Source organism: Sander vitreus, chromosome 10 (assembly GCF_031162955.1).
Source record: "Sander vitreus isolate 19-12246 chromosome 10, sanVit1, whole genome shotgun sequence".
NCBI lineage: Eukaryota > Metazoa > Chordata > Actinopteri > Perciformes > Percidae > Sander > Sander vitreus.
The window spans coordinates 25,486,987-25,510,208 of record NC_135864.1 but is presented as its reverse complement, the minus strand read 5'-3'; the positions used below and the strand labels follow the sequence as shown (position 1 = coordinate 25,510,208).

General features: G+C 43.2%; 1 protein-coding gene across 1 annotated transcript; it reads right to left on the bottom strand.

Moving 5' to 3' along the window:
- Positions 1–18,673, bottom strand: nocta (nocturnin a). The gene is made up of 3 exons (XM_078261019.1): positions 18,135–18,673; positions 3,864–4,145; positions 1–1,899 (listed from the first exon to the last, which is right to left on the bottom strand). Exons 1-3 carry the CDS (start codon positions 18,349–18,351, stop codon positions 1,052–1,054), a joined length of 1,347 nt encoding a protein of 448 aa, XP_078117145.1. The 5' UTR covers positions 18,352–18,673; the 3' UTR covers positions 1–1,051.
- Positions 18,674–23,222: the final 4,549 nt, after the last annotated feature.

The window sequence follows — 23,222 nt, the reverse complement described above, 5'->3', positions numbered from 1 at the left end:
TAAGAGTCAAAATAATTACTTTATTTTTATAAATTAACAGTTCTCATGTTCAGTGAAGTCACAGCAACAACATTGTCATGGTTACCCATGTCAAACTGAGAAACCTCAATGCAAAATACTGAATTTAAAAACACTAAAAGAAAAGATGTTGATTATGCTATAACCAACTGACAAAAAGTAAAAAGAATAGAAGTCATAAAATGAAGTGATAATACTTTTAACTGCACTTGGTTTCCAGTGTTCAAACTTCAGGAGATGAGCCCCTTAGCTGCCATTTCAGCTGAAGTTCAGTTAAAGAAACGAGTTTAGTTTAAAGTGCTCATTTTATGCTCATTTTCAGGTTCATAATTGTATTTAGAGGTTATATCAGAATAGGTTTACATGGTTTAATTGTCAAACACACCATCTTTTTGTTGTTCTGCACATTGCTGCAGCTCCTCTTTTCACCCTGTGTGTTGAGCTCTCTGTTTTAGTTGGGAGTCTACTACAATAGAGCTGTTTGGAGCAGTTTGTGAACAGTGTTTTCACTGGAAGATGGTAAGTGCCTTTGGGGTGGACCTTGGGCTTTTTCCACTTTGTAAACCCATAACGTGCACAAAAAAAGATATATAAATACAATAAAAGAAAGGGAAAAAGCCAAAAAGCATAATATGAGCACTTTAAAAAGCTCAAAGAAACATGGGGCTGACAGGCTCACCCACCTCTACACAAGTCAACGGAGCAAATCCCAAATTATTGCTAAAGCTAGAAGTGGTTTTTCCATCAGAAGTGATGTTACAATGTCTCATTTCACATCTTCTAATGTTCCCCATTATGACTAGGTTTTAAATAATAGCAACATTACAGAAAGTGGTTTGTGTCTCAATGCAAATTATTCACACTCTAATCAGATTTCACTTCCATGACTCAATCTGGCAGATGGTATCACATTCACTTTCCTCACTCCCGATTTACAGTAAAAGGAGGAGTATTGTTTCAAGCAGTCCACTCTCAGTCCTCCTATTGGTCCCGGGCTGCTGTGATTGGCAGCCTACATCAACCTATGGGGCTCCTACCTGAAGCTGATGTCACAGAGCAGTGATAAATGGTCAGAGGGGTAGTGGTAGGAGGGCAGGCGGTCGGGGCCGATCTGCTCCTCCGTGGGAATGTCCAAAAGGCAGTCCACACTCAGAGCATCGTGGGTGTACCAGATATAGTCCAGAGTGCTGCAGCTCTCTCCAGAGGGGCGGATCTTCCACGTGGTATAGGCCGGCTCCGTCTGTCCATCAGAGCTCAACAGCTTGTACGCAGAGTTCAGGCCGAGGGCGGAGGAGCTGAAGCGCCGGTAAACGTCCTCGGAGGGCTCTGCGTTGAAGTCCCCGCACACCACCAGAGGGACGGTGCTTGGCGCCGCCTCCGTCTGGCTGCTGCTACTACTCTGGGACGTTATGCTGCGCAAACTCTGCAGCAAGTCGGCACCCTGCGCACTCCGCAGCCTCTCCCAGCCGCTGCGAGCTTTCAGATGGGTGACGGCCACGCACAGCCGCTGGCCCGTCACCTGGCAGATAAGCGTCTGGACGATGGCGACCTGGTTGGTGGGCAGCATCATGGCCGACAGCCGCAGGTGAGCGGTGGTCTGGAGAGAGAAGCGCGAGCGGCGGTAAAACAGAGCGCAGCCGTCGGGGCCGTTGTTCTGCTCCACATCCAGACAGGGCGACCAGGGCTTGGCCAGGAAGCTGCCTTCGTAACCGAGGCTGGCCAGGATGGGCTGGAACGTGTCGTAGTAGTGGTCCACTTCCTGTAGGCACAGGATGTCGGGGCGGTAGGTGAGGATCTCCTCCATGATCAGGTACTTCCTTTCCTGCCAGTTGAGAGCGTCCACTGGACAGCGGATAAACCCGTCCTTCCCCTCACCGAGAGCTGGAAACAGAGAAAGATTTAGTTTTTTACCAAAGTCATTTGTTTTTTTTATCCTCGGTTCTGTAGGACCGTTAGGTCTCCTCCTCCTCCTACAAAACAAGCGCACCAGGTGATTAAAACCGGTAAGAAGCACTGAACAAAGCAGTTTCACGTTAAAAAGCAGTGTTTCTCCGACGCTGTTCAGTAGGATTGGGCATGGAGAACCGATTCCTACTTGGAATCGTTTCAAAAATTGCGATTCCAGTAGAATTGTTTCTTTATTGGAATCGTTTAGAGGATTTGGTTTCAAATCCGATCATCGTTTTGGTTTGCGAAGCGGCCAGGCGCTTGTTGTGTTGCAGCCTTGGAGCGCAGTAAGCAGCGCTCTAGTGTGGCTTTATTTTACGTTGAAAAAGCAGTAAAACTGCAAACCACCATTGACTCAAAATACAACTTTCCTCTTATTTGTGAAAATAGGCACGTGACCCGTTTCAACTCCACCCCTCAAAGAATCGGAATCGAGAATCGATAAGAACTGGATTCTAAAAGGAAGAATTGGAGTCACAATTTTTAAAATCCAAACGATGCCCAACCCTACTGTTCAGCGGACAAACGGCGTCCCGGAGGGGCTGCGACCGCTAGTTTCTCTGATAACTTAAGTTCCAGACGTTTGATGACTAAAATCCTACATCTGGTTAAAATATATTGTTAAAAAAACCCAGCAAGATCTAAAAAGTGTATGGTCTAAATTAGTGGTGTCGACCGATACTGGTTTTTCAAGGCCGATTATTAGTAGTTAATGAAACAGATAACCGATATTTGGAACCGATATGCAATTACAGTGAAAATGAAAATCTTTAAGTCAAAATTAAGATTTTGGAATGTTACAAACTCCAACACAAAACATGAGAAACTTTCAACATAACACCCAGTAAGAGTCAGATAGTGTTGTGGGCGGGACATTAAGTCCCTCAGTGGTGAGTGAAACCAAAGCAGAGGGACAGACACAGAGCTGTAGTGGAGACAAAGTAGAACACTTTTTAATTCATTAACTTCATCGGTTATCAGTCAACTAAAACACAGATACAGATAATCTGCAAACTGCCAAAAAAACAGCCCCGATAATCAGCCAGGGACAATAATCATACTAAATAAATAAATAAATAAATAATAAACTTAAGTCAATTTCTGACAGCTTCTGGCAGACAACCACAATGCTGACGCATGCACTAAGGGCATATGACCAAATGTAACGGACCCTAACATGTCTTTGATTGAAGTTATGGATTTCTCTGGGTTTGAACATTGTTGGAAGCATTTAGGATAATGAAAGTACTCAATTCAACAAAATATAGAACTTAGCTCTAGCCGTTTTTAGACATTTTAATGCAGAAAAGTTCCATATTATACCTAAAGCACAGCGGCTACACATTTTTGTTTAGCATGTTAGACTAGCTAGCACTAAACTGCAGCTCTGGCTGATGTTGTCATTAGCTTTGCAGATATTTGGTTATAAACCAAAGTACTGGAAATTTGAAATTTTGACCCGATGGTGGTGCTAGATGAAAAGTCAGAGGATCACCAACGTGACTACAATTCATCCTGAGGGGAACATCAATGTCTGAATCAAAGTTGTTGGCAATCCATCATATAGCCGTCAATATAGTTTACTCAAAACCAAAAATGTGAACATCATGGTGTCGCTAGAGTAAATGCCAGGGGATCACCAAACTCACACTCTGGGGAACATGAATGTCTGTGCAAAGTCGCAATCCGTACTGTAGAGCCATTTCTGGACCAAACCTGCAGACTGACCGACAGACAGACAAATCTAAGGGGTTATTTTTTAACCACGCTAGCAGTGGTTAAAAAATAACCCCTTGAATTTGCAACTTCTACATTTCTGTATGTCACTGGCGTCATCCCAAATCCACAATAATACTACTGTAATAATAGTACTGTATGGTTTATCCCCAGATTTCTACCTTGTGCGAGTATATTCCACTGCATGATCCGTATGGCTGGGTTGTGCTTGTGGCGGCGGGACGCCGTGCCGCTGGGATAGACCAGATGGCGATGTGGCCGGGCCGGGCGCCTCTGCAGGGCCTCCTCACACTCTCTGAGCAGCTGGTCTGGGTCGGTCTGGGCCAGGTCCTGGTCTGGGTTCTCCTCTGGGTATGGGGCTGGTTGGGCCAATGGGGCGTGGTTCAGTGACTGGGCAAACGTACCAAACAACCTGCTGCTGCTGCTGCCACCCATTGGACAAACTGATGGAGAGGAAACAAGGGAAAATATTAAAAAGGTGCTTTGTGTCGGTTTGCTAACGTTAAGGCTCTGACACACCAACCCGACGACCGACCGTCGGCAGAAAAGGCAGTCGGACTGATCTGTCTCCCCGAGTTGGTCAAAAAAGTGCCTCGGAACACACCAAAGCGACGCCGACTTGAGCGTACGTTCTGTGTGTGCGTGAGACGTAATACGTCTCCATAACAGCAGACGGCGCTAATCTGTATTGTTGACCAAAAAATGAAAACCGGCAGCTGATTGGACGAACGCTGGCTTCTCCCGAATTTCAAAACAGACCATAATTGCGGCTCGTTCGGAATACGATCACGTATTTTACGGAAATAGTTCACCGAAACGTGTTTCTGAAAACATGTGAGAAATAGGCCATGCAGTTGCTGAATCATTTCTGATTGACAAAGGTCAGTTTAGAAGATTTTCGTCAGATTTTGAGAAGAGTTCGTCACGCTCATCCCGCTCGTCATTTCCGGGTAATTGGTCATTGAGTCCGACTGGCCACTGGTTGACGCCGACGGCTCCTCCGACTGACGACGGCACGGAACACACCAAACAGACTCGGGTCACTGACCTCGCCAGACTGTCCGACGGCCGATAATTCGGTTGGTGTGTCAGCGCCTTTAGCCAACATAAGCTACTGGTCATACCAGACCAAGAAAGTGTGAGTGAGTGCATTGACTTGACAAAGTAGGTGTTTTAGTGCCTGAATGCATGAATTCAACATTTCATTTGTGAGAGGAATATTGTGTCACTGCTTCTTTCGTCCCGCTTTAACAGAAGCGCCATGCATTCTCTTGTTATGAGCGCGCTAAGGCTTCAGTTTCTGCTCTCCACTCTCTAAAAAGGAAGGTATGAGTATGGATCATGGATATAAAAACATTTTATCCTGGTGATTTCCATATGACTGCAGAGTTTCTTGGAGACCCTGCTTTAATTGTTTTCAGTGACCCTTTTCTTCTTTTATTGGATATGAATGTCCATAAACAGATATCTGCATATGAATGCAGAATCTGTAGGCAACGGGACAATCGGAAGTGTTCTGGTTTCCGTTTGTAGTCCGAGTAGTATTGATGTGGTTGCATACGGGTAAAACAGTCTGTTGAGAGCAAAATTGGGCGCAACGCATTGGCCAAAATGCAATCTCAGAACCCATCGACTATCATCCGACGACCATTTAGCTTTTCATTATACAAGTTGCTAAATTGGACCCGGCGCACGGAAGAGGAAGTTGGCCCAGATATCCGCTGGCTACACCGGAACGCCCAAATCTTTGGCCGTTGCCCCCAGAGGCTAAATCGTGGTCAGACTGATAGCCGATGGGTTCAGAGATCGATTGGACAGTGTCAGCTTGGAGAAAGACAAGAAAGGCAGGGGAGAGAGAGGGTGGTGACATGCAGCAAAGAACCCTGACTGAGGACTGAGCCTTGATCCATGGTGTGCACCAGGTGAGATACCAGGGCACCCAATGCCATTTTCATACTATGTCATACTACCCATAAGGCACTGAGAGAAGTAAAGGAAATGGGATTTATTAAAAAGGTCCACTGGAGTATCTCTGCTGTCATATTAGCAAACCATGCTAACATGACAAATTTACCTCACTATGTCCACCAGGCAGGAAAATGAGTAGCATGATAATCAGTAAACTACAACTGTACGCCTTCACTGCCAACATAAAAAAAAAAGAAATGCCAACAATCCAAGTAACATCTCTGAAGATGCTTAGATTCTATGGTGTTGTATTTTGACGTGTTATTCTGTTTGGATGAGTGTTTGAGACAGAAGCTAAGTTTCCATCCACTTGTCAATTGAAATATCTGAAGTTCGGTAAAAAAAACTTGCGCGAATGAAGCCGGTGAAAGTGTGTTTCCATCAAACGGCTTTAAAGCGAATAAAAACCGGCGCGTAATGACGTCACATGCTGTTTTGCGGTCAAATTGGTATATCAAATTGATTGGAGACATTTGATGGTGTTTCCATTCATTTTCGCACCGAATCGCACAACATTCACGCAAACATTTGCAAACAAAGTTTTTCTAGACAAAATGGATTGCGCCGTCTACCTACTCATGAGTAATAATTGCAGAAGTTGTAATAGTGCTTAGGTGTCAGCTGATAGCGACATATCAAGCTATAATAAGAAAACAACGACGGTATCAACACATTGCTAGGATGTAAAAAAGTGAAAAGTATGTAAATGCCCGACGACAACGGAGGCGGCCTGTGGTGTGGGTACGAGAGCGCTCCCAACAGTTCTGGAAGATCGTGGTTTAGAGACACTTCATGGAAACCCTTTGGTTGAAGCATTTTTGGATTTGACCTGTTGTGTAATTTTCCTGGCCCGTCCCTTGACCCAGATAAGCCATGGCCCTGCGGTTCCAACCGAGAATAGCCATTGGCTACATGCGCAGAGTACAGAGTGATAGGCGAAACGTTTGGGTCAGCAAGACCACTGCATGTTTACGCCGTGTGCAATGCCAAACGAACGAGGATGATGCGAAGGTATATATCTACCTGGAGTGGATGAGGCGCATGATATCTCGCTGCGTAACTCCAGAGCGCACCTTGTGCCACAGGTTTATGGCGCAATAGACGGGACTCACATCCCGATTAGACCCCCTGCTGAAGGCTGCAGGGATTTTGTCAATAGAAAGGGCTGGCCATCAATCGTATTACTACAGGCTCTAGTAGACGATCGTTGCATGATAAGGGACATTTGCATTGCGTCGGCACTCCCGGTAGTGCGCATTGGGCGCGTGGTCTTCACCACTTCTGACCCGTTCAGGTGCGTCCGTTTAACCATAAAATGACCTCAAACTTAAATCGCAATTCATTATTTATTCGGCAAATAACGTTTCCAACAGCGTTCATTGCATAAGCCGTATATCGATCAAGAGAAAAGCCGATGAGACCAAACGTATAAACTTTGAGTTGATATCCATGAAATTCAAATCGAATTTTACCATATGATATCCATATCACTTAATTCGCATTAAAACGTGTGGATGGAACATAGCTAGAGATGCAGGAGCAGAGACTACAGCTGTAGATGTCCCGACCAGATCCAACTGAACCAAACCATGTCCACTGGACACTCAAAGAATGAGTATCAGACAGACATCTTACATTTTTAGATATAGGAGACTATTATACCTGGATCTGAATGTTGGCACTGATAACCAAAAAAATTGTTATTTTTTATTTTTTTATTTTTTAGGAATAAAAAAAGGATTTTCTACAAAATCCTGGCCTTGGAAACAGACAAATCTGCGAGCTTGTTTTATTTGCTCTGGCATATACGTCTGGTCCCCCTCCCAATCAGACAGATTTCCAGCCGACCAGATCCTGGTCGTGCCAATCACAACCATTTATCTCATACGCGGCAGAGCCTTCATGCTTCACGTAATACATGTGATGAGGTTATTTTTGCCCACTAAAACACTTACTAAATGGTAAGGCAAAACCTAGAATACTAGATAAATGTATATGGTCTCACAGTAATTTATATATATATATATATATATATACGGCCTACACATCAGGTCCTCTGCTCTCTGCACACCGCTAGGTAGGGCGCAGAGCAAAGCACAGCACATACATCATCAAGGAAACCATTTCCTGTTGCTAGGAAACGAAATGCTGTTAAAGGACAAATCCGGTGCAAAATGAACCTAGGGGTTAATAACACGTGTACCGAGTCGACCGTTCTCTGGGATATGTTTTCATGCTAATTGAATGTGACCAGTTTTAGCACAAACCGCTAATTAGCTTATAACGCTAGTAGTCGGGGCACGCGAAAGTAAAAAGAAATCGCTATTTCTATACCACTGACAAGGCTCAAAATAGCACCACACTTCCACGGTAGTATAATGAGGGTCCCTTCATGTAAACCGAAGCATTGAGAACTTTGAGACTGTTTATTAAAAAGATAGTTAAACTATCAGCAACTAGGTCAAAGTTGAAATAATTTTAACTTTGAGCGTAGCGCAAAGCGGCAAATCCAACGGTGGAGCTAACAGCTAATACCGGAGCAAACAGCAAAGCAAACGGGCCTGGAGGCCATTTGTGGTCGAGGCGAGAAGGGATACAGCTACGTCCGTGTTTGGTTGTATATGGAAGGGACTAGTTTGCTACGTGTGGACTCACTGGACCGACATGTAGGCGGAGCTCGGGAGCTTCAGAGCTAAGGGCAGAGCTACAGATTAGGTGTCCCTAAAGAACCGCGTGTCTAACAGTAGTTCCGCATTACATTAATTAATTTGCACGCAAGTTTTATTTATTTTTATACCGTGTATTCTCCGTGTAAATTCATGTACCGAACCGAGACGCCCGTACCGTTTCAATACGAATACGTGTACCATTCCACCCCTAATGTGTAGGCTTAAAGACCTCAACTTTCATCTCCTTACTGTTGCCTGCTGGTCTCTTATCTACTGCTCCAGTCATAATTGTAAGTAACTGTGTGTAGTATAAATATCTTACCCATGGCCTCCATGTCTGGTCTAATGCTTCTCTCCCTCTTCTTCCTACGTCTGAGGACCAGCACAATCCACCTGTCATTCCCTTCTGCCCTTTTATCCTCTGCCACGCTATGACTCATCCTTTATCTGTCTCGTCCTCCAGTATGTCTGTCTCCCTCTCCCTGAATCATCAGTTCCTACCGCCTCCCTCCCCCTCTCGCTCGGTGTGTGGCAGAATGACCTCTAGAGAGCAGGAGGCCTGTCTCATACATGGAGAGAGAGACCAATAAGGTTTCTCCATTGTCACGATTTAAATAAATCAGAATTCACATTTTATTTAGCTGATGTTTGCACTAATAGTCAAACACTTCTCTTGATGTGTGTGTGTGTGTGTGTGCGCGCGTGTATCTGTTCTAAAGTGCACTTCAAATCAGCCCTTTTTTTCTTGATTGGCTTTTGATAGTGTGTTTAGGTACAGTGTTACTTGCAGCTAATTATATTGATGTTAACTGCAATGTTTTGCAATGAGTATTCTGTGTTTTTAATCCACGTCTAATATCTTTCTAATACATGTCTCTTGTGTTATTCTTTTACATAACTAAGACTATAGAAGTGTAAAGAATAGGTCAAATTATTCCAAGGGACATACTGTACATGACATGCATATTTTTTTTTTTTTTTTAAATCTTTTAAGGGATCCTTGGCTGAAAAAACAATTGAGAACCTCTGGCCTAACTAATTGAATAAGTCGGTGAGGTTTTGATTAGAAACCGCATGTTGTCTAACGAAGTCATGTGCTCTCTGGATAACTGTGAATAGAGCCGAGGGAAGAGAAAGAGACAGAGTGTGGGTTGTTCTCTTTGTGAGTGGCACTTCTACATGGTTCGAGACATTTCTTAACCTGGTTAATTCACCTATCTGACTTTGGGTCAGTGTGCACTATTTCATGTGCTTAAAGGGTACTGTTTTTTTCAACCTATTTTCCTATGTTTTTATGTCTAAGTGACTGATGGTAACAACAATCAGTGACATTGGTCCAGTATTAAGCGAGATCGCTGCAGTAGGCAGCGGTGAAACAAGCTACAATGTAAGTTAACAGGGCAATTGTCGATACAACACGGTGCTAAACAACAACCCTAACTGTGGCCTCAGAATGTCCAGACAGTCATATCAGCTCCACTTTGAGTCAATTCAAACCACAAGCAATGTTTCTTTGTTATACGCCAGACTACTGTCTGCTGTTGCAAACAATGGGATTACTTCATCCTACTTAATAATGTCCTCCTTCAATGTCATCATTTATACATATACACATACATTCAGTTATGTGGTTTCCACGAGTCTGGATGCTGATCAATTCTACAATGACAATGTCAGTCAATATAAATGCTATCCAGGGGCACAGCACAACATTCTGGGCCCTGTAGAAAGGCATTTTGTATGGGCCCCTCCCCACATCCACAGCTATTCATTCTAGCATCTTTTTGGGCCCTCCTCACATGAGGGCCTTGGGTACTCAGCCCCCCCCAAGATGGAATAAGATGGATAAAGTAAACATACATACAGACATGTACATACATAGTTTTTAGTCTGTCCACTGGTTATCCACCGAACGCTCTTCTTTTCTTCCTGCCTGCCGTCCTCTCAGTCATCGCTTGCTCTTCTTCCTCCAGACAGTCTGCTGGGTAAGTGGGTAATGTGGGTATGGAAGGACAGTGTGACTCTCATGAGACAGTCCCAGTGACTGCCGCAGTGGCAGCCAGATCAAGGGAGGTGACTCAGTCATTTACTGGCCCATTCAAGAATGCTCTCCCACTCGCTCAAGTAACAGAATGAGAGCTATGCAGCGTAAGCAATCCAGGAAGGAAACACTCAACTGGAATGTCAGTTAACAATGAGTTGTCCCTGGCTGGCGGGAACGTTCACGTTGTGTGTTCATTCTACATTTTAATTTTAACATGCGTCATACGCCACCAGGAAAGAAGGCAAGTGTGCCCTGCTTCAAAAAATGCGAACAGCCAGTACACTTAAAAGATTATTTATCTTACTGTAAACAACAAGAAACCTCAGAACCAACAATAAAAGTATTCTACTAACAAGTAGTGTGTGTGTGTATATATATATATATATATATATATATATATATATATATATATATATATATATATATATATATATATATATATATATATATATATCACAGCCTGATATATCTTCTTCCTCTGTACCATAAAGCTCCATTGTTTTAATAAAAAAATGGAACGGGCAAAAACACTTTTGGGCATTTGACGCGTATTTGGGCTAAAAAGAACACAAGAAGTGAAGAGATGATTTTGCCACAATCTCTGTGAGCTATCGCATTGTTGCATCATAACTTTAAATCTGTTCTACTCTTTGCTGCTGTCAGTTGTCATTTCAGGCAAAATACCTCCAGTTCTCATCATTCCCAGCACCCAGGGTCCCTCCATCAGAAGCCCCGCTCCAAATCACATCCATCCAGATCTTCAGGCTCTTCCTTCATCCCTTCATCACCTCCACCAGTGTCTAGACTCCATCGGGGGGGATATTCCTATATATCCACGGCCTCTGTATCCCTTTATAATTTAACATCGTGATGGTGTCTAATCGCCAAAGACTCTTAACATATCAACTTATCATGCACCATGTTCATTAAACTTATTTTCACTCTTAAATGAAGTTTCTCCTGATTGAAATGCCTGTTGTCTCATAGTTCCCCTTTTAAGTTCCAACTGTGAACACATTCAGCAAGTCCCTAAGTATCAACTGGCAAACACATGCCAATTAACTGAATCACCAGAGTGGCATTAGAATAAGTGGTAAAGGGGGAGAAGTATTAGGCTTGTGCGAGATGAACTGCACCTCAAATAGCAGTTAAAATCCGTCCAATTCAAAATCAATAAAAAGTGTATATAAAACGTCATCATGTTGAGTCGATTCTGAACCAAGCGGCTGTTAGATCAGCTGAGAGGCAGGCGTTTCCCAGCATGCCCTGGGTCCGCCTGGGTCTTGCAGTCGGTGAAAAGCAACTGCGCTGCCTGCATCTCAAACTTGCGGCTGCCTTGATCTCGTGAGGTTATCGTTGCCCACGTGTGCGTGACGTCAGAGCAAGTCGGGATCAAGTCGGACACAAATCTAACCGGCAGGCATTGGGCGGCGATCGCCGGTGATCGATTCTGCGCAGACCTGGCTCATCTCAAACGGGCCTATTGCCTTTTGTATACATATATGTGACATTAATCAGACACCGAGTTGTCGGTGCAACTGCTGAATTCCACTTGAAGCTAGACCCTGACAGGGGTTTTACTGTCAACCATTGTTTGAGTTGAAACCTCCGGTAATCATTACTAAAATCTTGATGACCTTTTGTGACCACTTTACAAAGATCAACAGTTTAGGTTTCAGTTTTAGTGCCGACATGTTGACAGGGCCGAGCTACCTCAAGAGATTTCACTTTGTAATGGAAGCTAAAACAGTCCTGACTGACTGATGTAACCATAGTGTGCACTCTCACTTGACCATGTCTTGATGGTTATGTAACTTGGCCTGACCAATCCCATTACATATGGAGGCCAGTAAAGATCTGCAAGGAGTTAGATTACGAGTTGAAGCCTCCAGAGAAATACAGGAGCTATTAAAGTCGCTAATTTAGGGCACCATTTTGCTGCTGACCCAGGTCATGTGGGAATGTGCATAAGTATGCATGTGTGTCAATTTGTGTGGGCTTGACCTGACCATCGGCATGAACCTAGAGACCTGGCCTGTTTCCTGACAATACCTAAAATAAACCTCCAACCTGGTTACTGACTTTGACCCAAACGCTGGTCCCTGACTGGCTCGCGTCGCATTTAACCAGCACAAGTTTTTGAAGGCCAATATTTCATTAAAGCTGCAAGCAGCGATGAGCGGGCCCTCGCCTTCTTGCAGTCGGGGTTACTGGCAGACGCAACGTCACATGTAGACCACACATTCTAAGTTTCATGTAAATCGGAATAACTTTTGCCAAGATACAACCGTTCATGTTGTATCTTGAGCCACCTACGGGAAGTTGTTCCTCCGTAACTTGCGCATTGTTTTAGCTATCAAAATTCTTTTGATAACTTTTAGTCACGAGGGTCCACCGAGTCTATATCCACGTTTTCGTGCAGATTGGACTCACGGCCCAGGAGGAGTTAGACAAAGTCTGTTTCCCATATATCGTGATGTGGCTAATTAATAAAAGAAAATTCTAACAGCGCCATCTAATGGCCGATTCACTCTAAATTTGGCATGGATGCTCAAGCCCCTATGCGGAACAACTGTGTCATGTTTGGTGTCAATCAGCACAAGTTTTTGAAGGCCAATATTTCATTAAAAATCAGGCTTCCTTTGGACCAAGGTCGCCCAATTTGCGACCCGTGGGCCCACTAGGGCTTTTGACATGCTCTTGCTTTTTCTCCTCTTATTTTGAAAGTGGTGTAAAATCCTAACTGTAATGACTACGAAATGTACATTTTGTGCAGCTAAAAAGTACTTAATCTACCATTACATCAACTTAACCCAGGCCATTGTCTGACCTAGGATCAGCTGTCCATTTCTTCAAAGTGTCTGCTGCTGCTTTATATCAAACGTTCTCTTCTTTGAGGGAAACAATGCTTTTGTAATGCAAGATGGTGGTTAACAAATCAAGCTGCACTGATCTGAAGCAGTCTTTTCTTATACCTTAAGCAAGCCGGCAAATCATGTGTATTAACATCTCAGCACCAGGTTGATCGCTGGTGCTCCACACAGTTCTGTCAGCCTATTAGTCAGCAAGAAGCACTAAATGCAGTGAGATAAGAAGTGGAGTGTCAGAGTTTGCAGCGGCCGGAAGGAAACAGCGGCTGCTCGAACAGATTACCAGACAGATGTACCTGCTTAAGAGCCACATCCAGAACATCCTGTGTCACAGTTTTAGAGAGTGAATAAATAGAAGTAGTTACTGAGCAGGAGCAGTGTTAAGACACCACGGCTGAAGAAAAGCGCGCCACCAACAGAAACTCCCAACGAACAAGACTTGAAGGGTTGACAAGTCAGAGAGCTAATGTTGCAGATCTCATCAGATGTTCGGTTTTATTTAGTATGCGAGAATCCCCACATACAAGCACGCATAAAGTGTGATCCTCCCACTAGCTGATTTACAGCCAACATGGCCAAGACAGGCAGACAGACACGGACTAGACAGGAACAGGGGTTCCAATAGCTACACTTATGTGACAACGGGTCAAAACTTTATCTGCCCAGGAACACCTTGTTGTAAGTAAAGATTACTTTGTCAAGTTAATGAACACAGGGTTCCCCCCGGAACAGTTGTTTAGCCTGGTGTCAAGTTTCTTTTTTTGACGAGGGCCACTCCCAGACTGATGGCAACATTTTGTACAAGAACAAGTTGACAAGGGCGCTTTTGTAGTAAAAAAAAGAAGAAGAAAAAGCTGGCAGCGTTTTTGTTCCAAAAAGCAGCCGAGAGCATCTTTTGTTGCTATAACAACAGCTACTGCTACAGTATCCTAGAGTGCTATGTGGAGCGGTTAGATTAGAGAAAGAACAGACAGAGAGAGAGAGAGAGAGAGAGAGACAGAGAGAGAGAGAGAGAGAGAGAGAGAGAGAGAGATGCTGCTAACGTTACATGAAACAAAGTGAGTTCCCTGTACAGGGAGCACCCGGTCATATCATATAACCCGCTGTGCTCCGACTCCATATTTTTCTTGTTGACATGGAAACGACCGGTCGGGCTTCTCTGCTTGTCATTGGTTGGCTGTCAAAAAAAAGCGCTTGACGTCTGGCCCTTTTTTCCAGAAAAATTGAACTTTTTTTCAACTTCAACAAGACACTCCGAGCTGCAGAAAAGAAGTCGGCGGTGGCGTTTAAAAAAGCGCTCAGGACTTTTTTGAAAACACTTTTTAGTCCATAGGATTAGAATGTAAAACAGACGCTGGCAAAAAGAGATGCCAAGTGTGAACATAGCCTAGTAAATACATTCAAAAATAATTCCCAGTGGCTTAAGCCTGGTGGGGGGCAACTTGGCCACCAGGCTTGCAATACACTGGGGGAAACACTGGATCATTTTGGTCACATACTGGCAGAAAGTTCACTTTTTCTTGTTCATACCAAAATTGTGCTAAATTAGTCATCCAAATGATTCGACAGAAAATCAATTAATAACACTTCAATCATTCGGTCTGTTCTCTGCACATCAGGAACAGACTACGATAGACAGTCAGGACTGCAGAAAAAAAAAAAAAAAAAAAAACACTGATGCCAGCCAGGACTCATACATGTCCAAAGTCCGGAAACGCCCAGGAAACATCACTGGAGACCCTCTACACCCCGGACACAACCTATTCAAACTTCTCCTCTCTGGTAGGCGCTACAGAACACTGTAACAACCAGACACAAAAAGAGTTTCTTTCCACAGACCATCACTCTTCATCTTAAAAAAGGTCCAATATGTAATACTGACAGCTAGTGCTTAAAATAGTTACTGCAGTACAAATTAAAAATACTGGAGAGTGTTGTCTCCCCCGCCCCCTCCCCAGACTTGAAGTTCACGTTGGTTGCCAGGCTGAGACCACAGCATCCACAACAATGTTGCTAGACGCTTGTCTCACATAGCCAGACATTACTTCACAGCACAACAGAGTAGCTTCCGTTAGATGCTGACTATACTGACAGTCATAAAAGCCCGTGCTCACGTGGAGCTCTGTACCCAACTGACAGACACACTTTTTCAGCTTAGAATTACCGTAGGAACAGCTAAAAAACCCACAACCTCGCTGTCCTCTCCAGCCGACGGACAGACACACTTCCTCGGCTTAGAATTACGCCAACAATCGCTAAACACACTGCAAAGTCAAGGTCCTCTCTTTCCAATTTACAGCCTCTCTCTCTTGGCTTCAAATGACTCAGCGTTGTCGGCTACAGCCACTGAACAGGCTGGTTTCTTGCCTGGTCCTGGTAACGTTAGCCGTTAGCAGGGTTAGCATGGCGGCGTTAGCCAGGACCAGTCGGGATCACTTCACTGGCTGTGTCTCAATTGTTTTTGCGAGTAACCAACTTGGGTACTCTAGCTATATAATTCAATGTGAGTAGCTACACAAATGTTGAAATGACATAAAATGCCCGTCCCTAGTAGCTCCATAGTAGCTGCGATAAATTAGCCTGAAGCTAATGCTTACCTGTTCAGGAGGAAATTAGCCAACTCGGCATCCTTTTGGGCTCTAAGCTGTCTCCATCTTTCAAATACATCTCCAATATTTACCCGGGGTTTGTTAGGTCTCTGGTCACGCAACTATTAGAAACATGCCGGGTTTTTTTTGTCGGGTAAAATCAATCTCCGTTGATCCTGTTTTTTGTTTGTTTGCTGCTTTCATAGCTGTACTAACGTTACAACTGTAGTGTGCTGGGTTTACGTTTTTCCAGTTATATCTGGCAACCCGGCCTGGCTGACAAACTGGGCAGTTGATAACAACACACAGGCCAAAACACAAACAGAAATTCCGTCACAGAACGTAAATTTCAAAAAGGAGAAAATACTGGCATTAGCATTGTTGTCAGAAAAGACAGTATTTCAACTTAGCATGTTTCCTTAATATCTGATGACGCACTGGGATCGTTTTTGGATTTATTACAGTAAATATATTGGACGTTTAAAAAGGTCCTATGACATGCTGTTTTTGGATGCTTTTATATAGGCCTTAGTGGTCCCCTAATACTGTATCTGAAGTCTCTTTTATATAGACCTTAGTGGTCCCCTAATACTGTATCTGAAGTCTCTTTTATATAGACCTTAGTGGTCCCCTAATACTGTATCTGAAGTCTCTTTTATCTAGACCTTAGTGGTCCCCCTAATACTGTATCTGAAGTCTCTTTTATATAGACCTTAGTGGTCCCCTAATACTGTATCTGAAGTCTCTTTTATATAGACCTTAGTGGTCCCCTAATACTGTATCTGAAGTCTCTTTTATATAGGCCTTAGTGGTCCCCTAATACTGTATCTGAAGTATTAAGGAAGGTGGAGAGTGGGGGTGTGGCCTTGACCACCTGCCATGCCTCTCTCTCTCTCATATAGGGGTGGGCCAAATTCTCGGGGCGGGCAAAGCAGAGAAAGGGGAGGTAACCTTGCTCTTTATGATGTCATAAGGATTCCAGATCGGCCCATCTGAGCTTTCATTTTCTCAAAGGCAGAGCAGGACACCCAGGGCTCGGTTTACACCTATCACCATTTCTAGCCACTGGGGGACCATAGGCAGGCTGGGGGAACGCATATTAATGTTAAAAAACCTCATAAAGTAACCTTTAAAAACCATGGACCTTTAAAAACCACCCCATATTTTCAGGGCCACAGGGAATCTGCAAATGCTCAATTTTGCAGAATGTTTTTAATTTTTGGGGGGCCAGATGTATAGTGCAAATTAAACATGACCTTGCAGATTCGTCTGGCTCCCAGGTGACATGCAACAAAGGACCACGGTTCAGGCTGAACCTGGGCCGCTGCGAAGGAGTCAGCCTTGTGGACGCTTGTCTGGCAATGCAAGACTAGTTGCGGCCCCATTGTGCCAGTGTATTTCGCCCCGAAGATGCCAGATTACAGGTGCTTCAAAAGAAAGCATCACTCCACAAAAAAAAAAAAAAACACTTCTATATCATGATTTAGATATCCAAAAACGTTTGGCTGGAAGCTTGGGGTTTAGAAAAACTAAATGTAGCTTTCAGTTTATAATATTGTTCAGGAGAGTGAATGACTAATACACCAAGAAATGACAATTTTAAAAAGAACATTGTGCCCAGTGCAGGAACATAATACAACTAAAAACTGTAACCATGTGTCAGGTCTAAATCATTTGGCAACATTTCCTGGATGCTTCAGATGTATTTTGTTGTAATGATCCTTTAAGGGGATTTGAGCTGATTTGTTTGCACAGGTAGTTGTATGAGACAGGTCTATAAATATGGGGCAGAGGTCAGTGGGGCCTCTGTTACATCAGCAGCGAACGACCATAAACATTTACTTGTTTGGAGACAGTTTGACGTGAAAAGTTACACTCATAAAAAAGGTGCACCCAATAAACAAACAACTTAAAATATTTAGAATCACTACAGTGTCTTAATATGGAAAAAGTAACGTTATGTTTGTTGATAAAATATCCACTTGTTTCAATATTTGACAATAGATTTACCACAAGGTACGATGAAACGAAGGTGTAGGTTTGTAAAATATTGTCGATAGTTTCAACAACCACATTTCGAGTGATGGAGAATGACTCTTCATAAAATTATGGGTGACGTCACGGAGACTACGTCTACATTTAATAGTCTAAATGTGGAAGACAGTCTGACAGATACAGATACCTTAAGCGAGCGTTTAACGTTTAGTTAAGTTTTTTTGGGGTGAAAAGGCTAACTCGAGTTATAATAACCGTTTTGGAGAATACTGGATGGAAATGCGGAGGTGTACACTACCTGGTGCTGTCCCAGTTGTGGATGCTCCACTCGGCCTCGGCTGGGGACATGTCTCTATGACTCCCGCTCCTCCTCCTCCGACACCGGAGCGACAGCACCGCGTTCCCCCCGTGGCGGAGACTGGTCCCGGGGACAACGGTCTCCTGGCTGTCGACCCACCCCGCGAGGTTACACACAGCTGGCTCAATAAAGCCGAACAGCGACGAACCGGATTCATTTTTCACTGTAACGTTACTGAGTCTAACGGAGAAAGAACTGCAAGTTACCGGGAGTGTGTCGCTGTCTTGTCCCCTAAAGAAACCGAGCCATTTGTTCAACAAAAAGCGTGAGAATGTTCCCCCTACCCGCGGTATGACAGGATCAACTTCCTTTTGTCTTTGTGCCTCAAGGTAACAGAAGCCGGCAAACGTTACATCATGTGCGAGTCACGGAACACCGGCTATTGAGGGGTTGACCAATAATGGGCTAGTCCATAATGCTTTACCGAGGGCACCAACATACGTTAGAGCTGACTATCTCTATAAAAAGTGAATACACTTCCTTGGAAATGTACCTCACTGTTTTATTTTTCTTCGCAAACGGATTTAAGTATACATTTAAAAAGGGCTACACAAAGTAATCCCCCTCAAGTCACCAGTGGCTCAAGCCGCACTTATACGTGTACCAAAGAGGCGGGAATCTGCGAGAAGAGGGCGTAACTTTCCATAAACACGCCAATCAGCGTCCAGTGCGCTTGTTAGACTGGAATGACGCATGGACATACAATGACGGTTCTGACGTCAACAACACGCCCCTCCACACCTGCTCCTACTTTGCTTTCTATGCAGTGTTCTTCTTAAGTTATATCACCTTCCCCTGGAAACTAGTCCTGTAAATGAATAAGAACAGCCTGGCCTAGATCAGCCAACACTGCCAGCCTGTCAACCTAAAGAAAAGCTAAGTTGATGAGAGCAAAGGTACAAAGGTTTTATTTGATAGGTGACAGCTGTGTATTTAAGACTAAAGTGATTGCCAGTGAGGCCTTGAGTTTACTGATATCATAGTATAGAAATGACAATGTATCACGCTGATACAAATATAATCCCCAAAGTCATCTGTAGGCTATGTGCTTAATAGGGCTGTCAAAATAACGCGTTAATTTCGATTAATTAATCTGAGAAAAAAACGCGTTAAAAAAAATTAACGCAGATTAATCCATTACATATTGACGTTTGAATACATACGAAAATATGGCGCCACTGATATGTCTGCGCTTCTCTCTGCTGCTCTGAAACAGACGTTACAGGTAAACACAAACCCCGCTGCACGTGACGCTAGTTAACACAATACTCAACAGCAGCTAACGTTAGCCTACCACTAGCTAGTTAACACTATACTCAACAGCAGCTAACGTTAGCCTACCGTTAGCTAGTAGCTGGATTAAACACGGTTAAAATGCTGACAGCTAACGCTAAACGGTGTAAAGTTTGACTGTGTTTTACTGTAGAGGATTCAACACCGGGATGTAACAATCTGCAGCTGCTGTCGGAGAAACAACACAGCCGGTGCGTTCAATGAAACTGGTAAACTACAGCCTCGTGGTGCATTTGAAGTTATTGTAAATGGTTGTTTTTTTTGTCGTTCAACAGCAATTTACTAGTGAAATAAGTTATTGTTATACATTATTATTAAATCATTTAATTTTGACCATATGGCCTTAGCAATAAACAAGCCGTTCTTTAATGTCACCAACTGTTGTTTAGTACCCTTTTTTTTCTTTCTTTTTTTACTTTCTTAAAAAGTATCGGTTCAGGTACCGTTAATTATGTATGTGATTAATTTCGATTAATTAATCACAGAGTATGTCATTAATTAGATTACATTTTTTAATCGATTGACAGCCCTAGTGCTTAACGTTTCTTTTCTGTTTTAACCAAGAACTTAATTCAGTAAGAGCAGCGCATTTCAAATGATATCAGTTTGGGAAGTACTGTTTGAATAACAAAGCCACATTTCCCCATTGTAAATATAGCCTAGTAAAATTGTCGTTTACATTTTTGTTTAGTTGCAAGAAAGTGGTCACAACGTGCATTAGCTCACATTTGGAGACACATTCTACAGACAAGTAAAAAAACACACACACACACACACACACACACACACACACAGTTAGTTGAGGCCAAACTAATGTGATAATGCCATTAGATAACCAGGTGAAGGGTCGGTAGTGACTGTTTCTCTGTAAATTATTCATCAACTCGATCAACTCGCTTTCAAAGTTGCATAAGTTGTTCCAGTTTTCAAAGTACATGTAAGCTGTACATAATGTATGTCACAATGCTGAAAAAACAGAAGCAAAGGAAGAAAAAAAAGACAGTGAAAACAGCAAACATAAACTAAAGACAGAAGCTCCATATGGCAGCAAAATACAACACTAGAGCTATGCATCTCTATTTGTTTGTATTTGTGTGTTCCTTTCCTTTTTATTTAACACAACACAACGTTTTGACAGTTTCTTGTTCTTTTATCGGATTTGCACTTTTTTTGGGTCATTTTAAATAATTTAATCGGTCTCTTATTTAGCTCATATTAGCAAACCTCTAGCAGCAGGCTGAAGATGCTAAACCCAAAAAAGTTATATTACCATTTGGTTATTTGTTAGAAAAAAAATAGTATCAATATCTGTGCAAGCAATTTGCTCAACCAAGCCAACAGACTAACAACCTGTGCACATGCAGGTTAAGGCTTTTGAAATACACCTGTCATTCAGAATAAAAGCAGCCAATTATAACTCTGTTAAAATAACAGTAATACATTTGCATTTTATTCTATTTCTAAAATTTGATTTTAGTATATAATTGTCATGACAGACAAGAATAATATGAGCACTTTAAAGTATATATCCGTTTACCAAAGACAGTGATCAGCAGAACAGGCATCAGAGTAACAGACTCTAATCCAGTGGAAATCAAATCTGTCAGACTCACAGCACGCTAGCACAATGCATTATGGGGGGGGGGGGCAAATCATATTTCAGGGGGTGCGGGTGCCTGTCTCTCCTGTCCCCATCACCCTGGTGACTCCATGGTCAACATAGTGGAGTCCTTCTGCTTCCTGGGCTCCATCATCTCCCAGGACCTCAAGTGGGAGATGAACATCAGCCCAACAGAGGATGTCCTTTCTGCTGCAGCTGAAGACGTTCAACCTGTCAAAGACCATGATGGTGCCCTTCTACGCTGCCATCATCGAGTCCATCCTCAGCTGCTCCATCACCATCTGGTACGCTGCTGCCACTGCTAAGGACAAGAGCAGACTGCAGCGCATCATCCGCTCTACTGAGGAGGTGATTGGTCGCAGTCTGCCGTCTCTCCAGGACCTGTACGCCTCCAGGACGCTGAGGCTGGCAGGGAAGATTGTAGCCAATCCCTCTCACACCCCCGGACACAAACTGTTTGAACCCCTCCCCTCTGGCAGGAGGCTGCGGTCCATCAGAACCAAAACCTCACGCCACGAAAACAGTTTCTTCCCCTCAGCAGTAAGCCTCACCAACAAGGCCCTGGACCCCCACTGACACTGACTCTTACACTCGTACTTGTACTTACCTGCATTAACCTTAATCCTGCCCATTGCATGTACTTTTTATTCTTTGCAATTTTGCACTCAACCCATTTAGCCTTTTTTCTTATGCAACAGTTACTTTGTATGTATATTTGTTTTTTCTGTTTTTATTGTTTATATTAACATTTAGTTTGTTTGTTTATGTTTGCACCTTTCACCACGGCAAATTCCACGTAAGTGTACTTATTGTGGCAATAAAACCTTTTCTGATTCAGATTTTCTTACTGTTGCTTTGTACTACCATCTAGTGGTCATCTAATACAACAAGAGTTTTTTAATTCTGTTTATTACAATTTTTAAAGACAAATGTACAAACAACACATAAACAAACTGGTCCATATAGTAAAGAGAAATGTGATATTATTAGCAAAACAAAATAGGGCACTGTACTTGCACAGTAGTTCATAGTAAAGGAGACAGCAAGAAGTAGAATAGACGAGTCAACCCCCGGGCCACTAGCTCCAGTTCAGACATGTGGCTATTGTCCATCAGATTATCTATCTGTTCAAGTCCAGATTATAGTCCACTCCCAAAAGTTCCAGTGGCCTCTTCCACTTATGCAGAAAAATAGTCCTTTTCTTGATGTAGTGTCCAAGTTTTTCCAGAGTCACAACCTCTGAAATAAGAGATTTCCACAGAGTTGACAGCCTTTTTATCGATCACATGGTGATGTGAATATGTTACATTCCATTCTCTGAGAACTCTGAATAAAGCCTCTCTCATCTGTTTTAATATATATCATACATTGTCACACTTTTTTTCCTTCTTCAAGATGTATCTGTGCGAACCAACCTTGAACCAATCCTCCTCTCCTAGGACCTCTTATCTATATACTATCAAGTCATCTCATTGAATGGAGCGATACATAGAAAATGTATATATCTTTGGGTGTCTACTTAAACCTTTAGAACTTTGTGAACCGAACCCCTGCTTAGTGTCACTGCTTTCACAATCAACTCACAGAGGTCAAGATGATAGGATACGAACCACAAAACGATTGGAATCGGATTATTTCACAACATATGGTATCCAGCCTGGATCAGCGGAAGGACATTTCCAGGATAAAGCCTGACATTGCGCCGGATGTCCGCTCTCTGTGTGTTGCCGTTCTCACAATCCCTTCGCTTCGGGAAACAACATCAAACTTCGAGCTAGCGGGGCGCCTGGTTAGCTCACTTGTTAGAGCGTGCGCCCAGAGCGCCCAGAGTGCCTAGAGCGAGGCTCAGTCCTTGTCGCGGTGGGCCACAGGTCAGAACCAAACCCGCGGCCCTTTGCTACATGTCATTTCACCTCTCTCTCCCACTTTCCTGTCTTAACCTGTCCTATAAATAAAGGCAATACAAGCCCCCCAAAAAAATGCTTTAAAAAACAACACCTACGAGCTAGCAAAAAATAAAACAAATGGCAAGTTTTAAACAAAATTTGGATGGTGCAACAAGGCAGGCCTGCTTGGTTCTTTGGGGGAATGATTGAAAAGATTTACAAAGATAT

What these genes read in the sequence shown, in the direction of transcription:
- nocta (XM_078261019.1), bottom strand. Translation starts at nt 18,351, where the DNA reads ATGAATCCGGTTCGTCGCTGTTCGGCTTTATTGAGCCAGCTGTGTGTA. An exon ending in CACAACTGGGACAGCACCAG is followed by an intron (nt 4,146 to 18,134) that starts GTAGTGTACACC and finishes CCTCTCCATCAG; the next exon opens with TTTGTCCAATGGGTGGCAGC. An exon ending in GTGGAATATACTCGCACAAG is followed by an intron (nt 1,900 to 3,863) that starts GTAGAAATCTGG and finishes CTCTGTTTCCAG; the next exon opens with CTCTCGGTGAGGGGAAGGAC.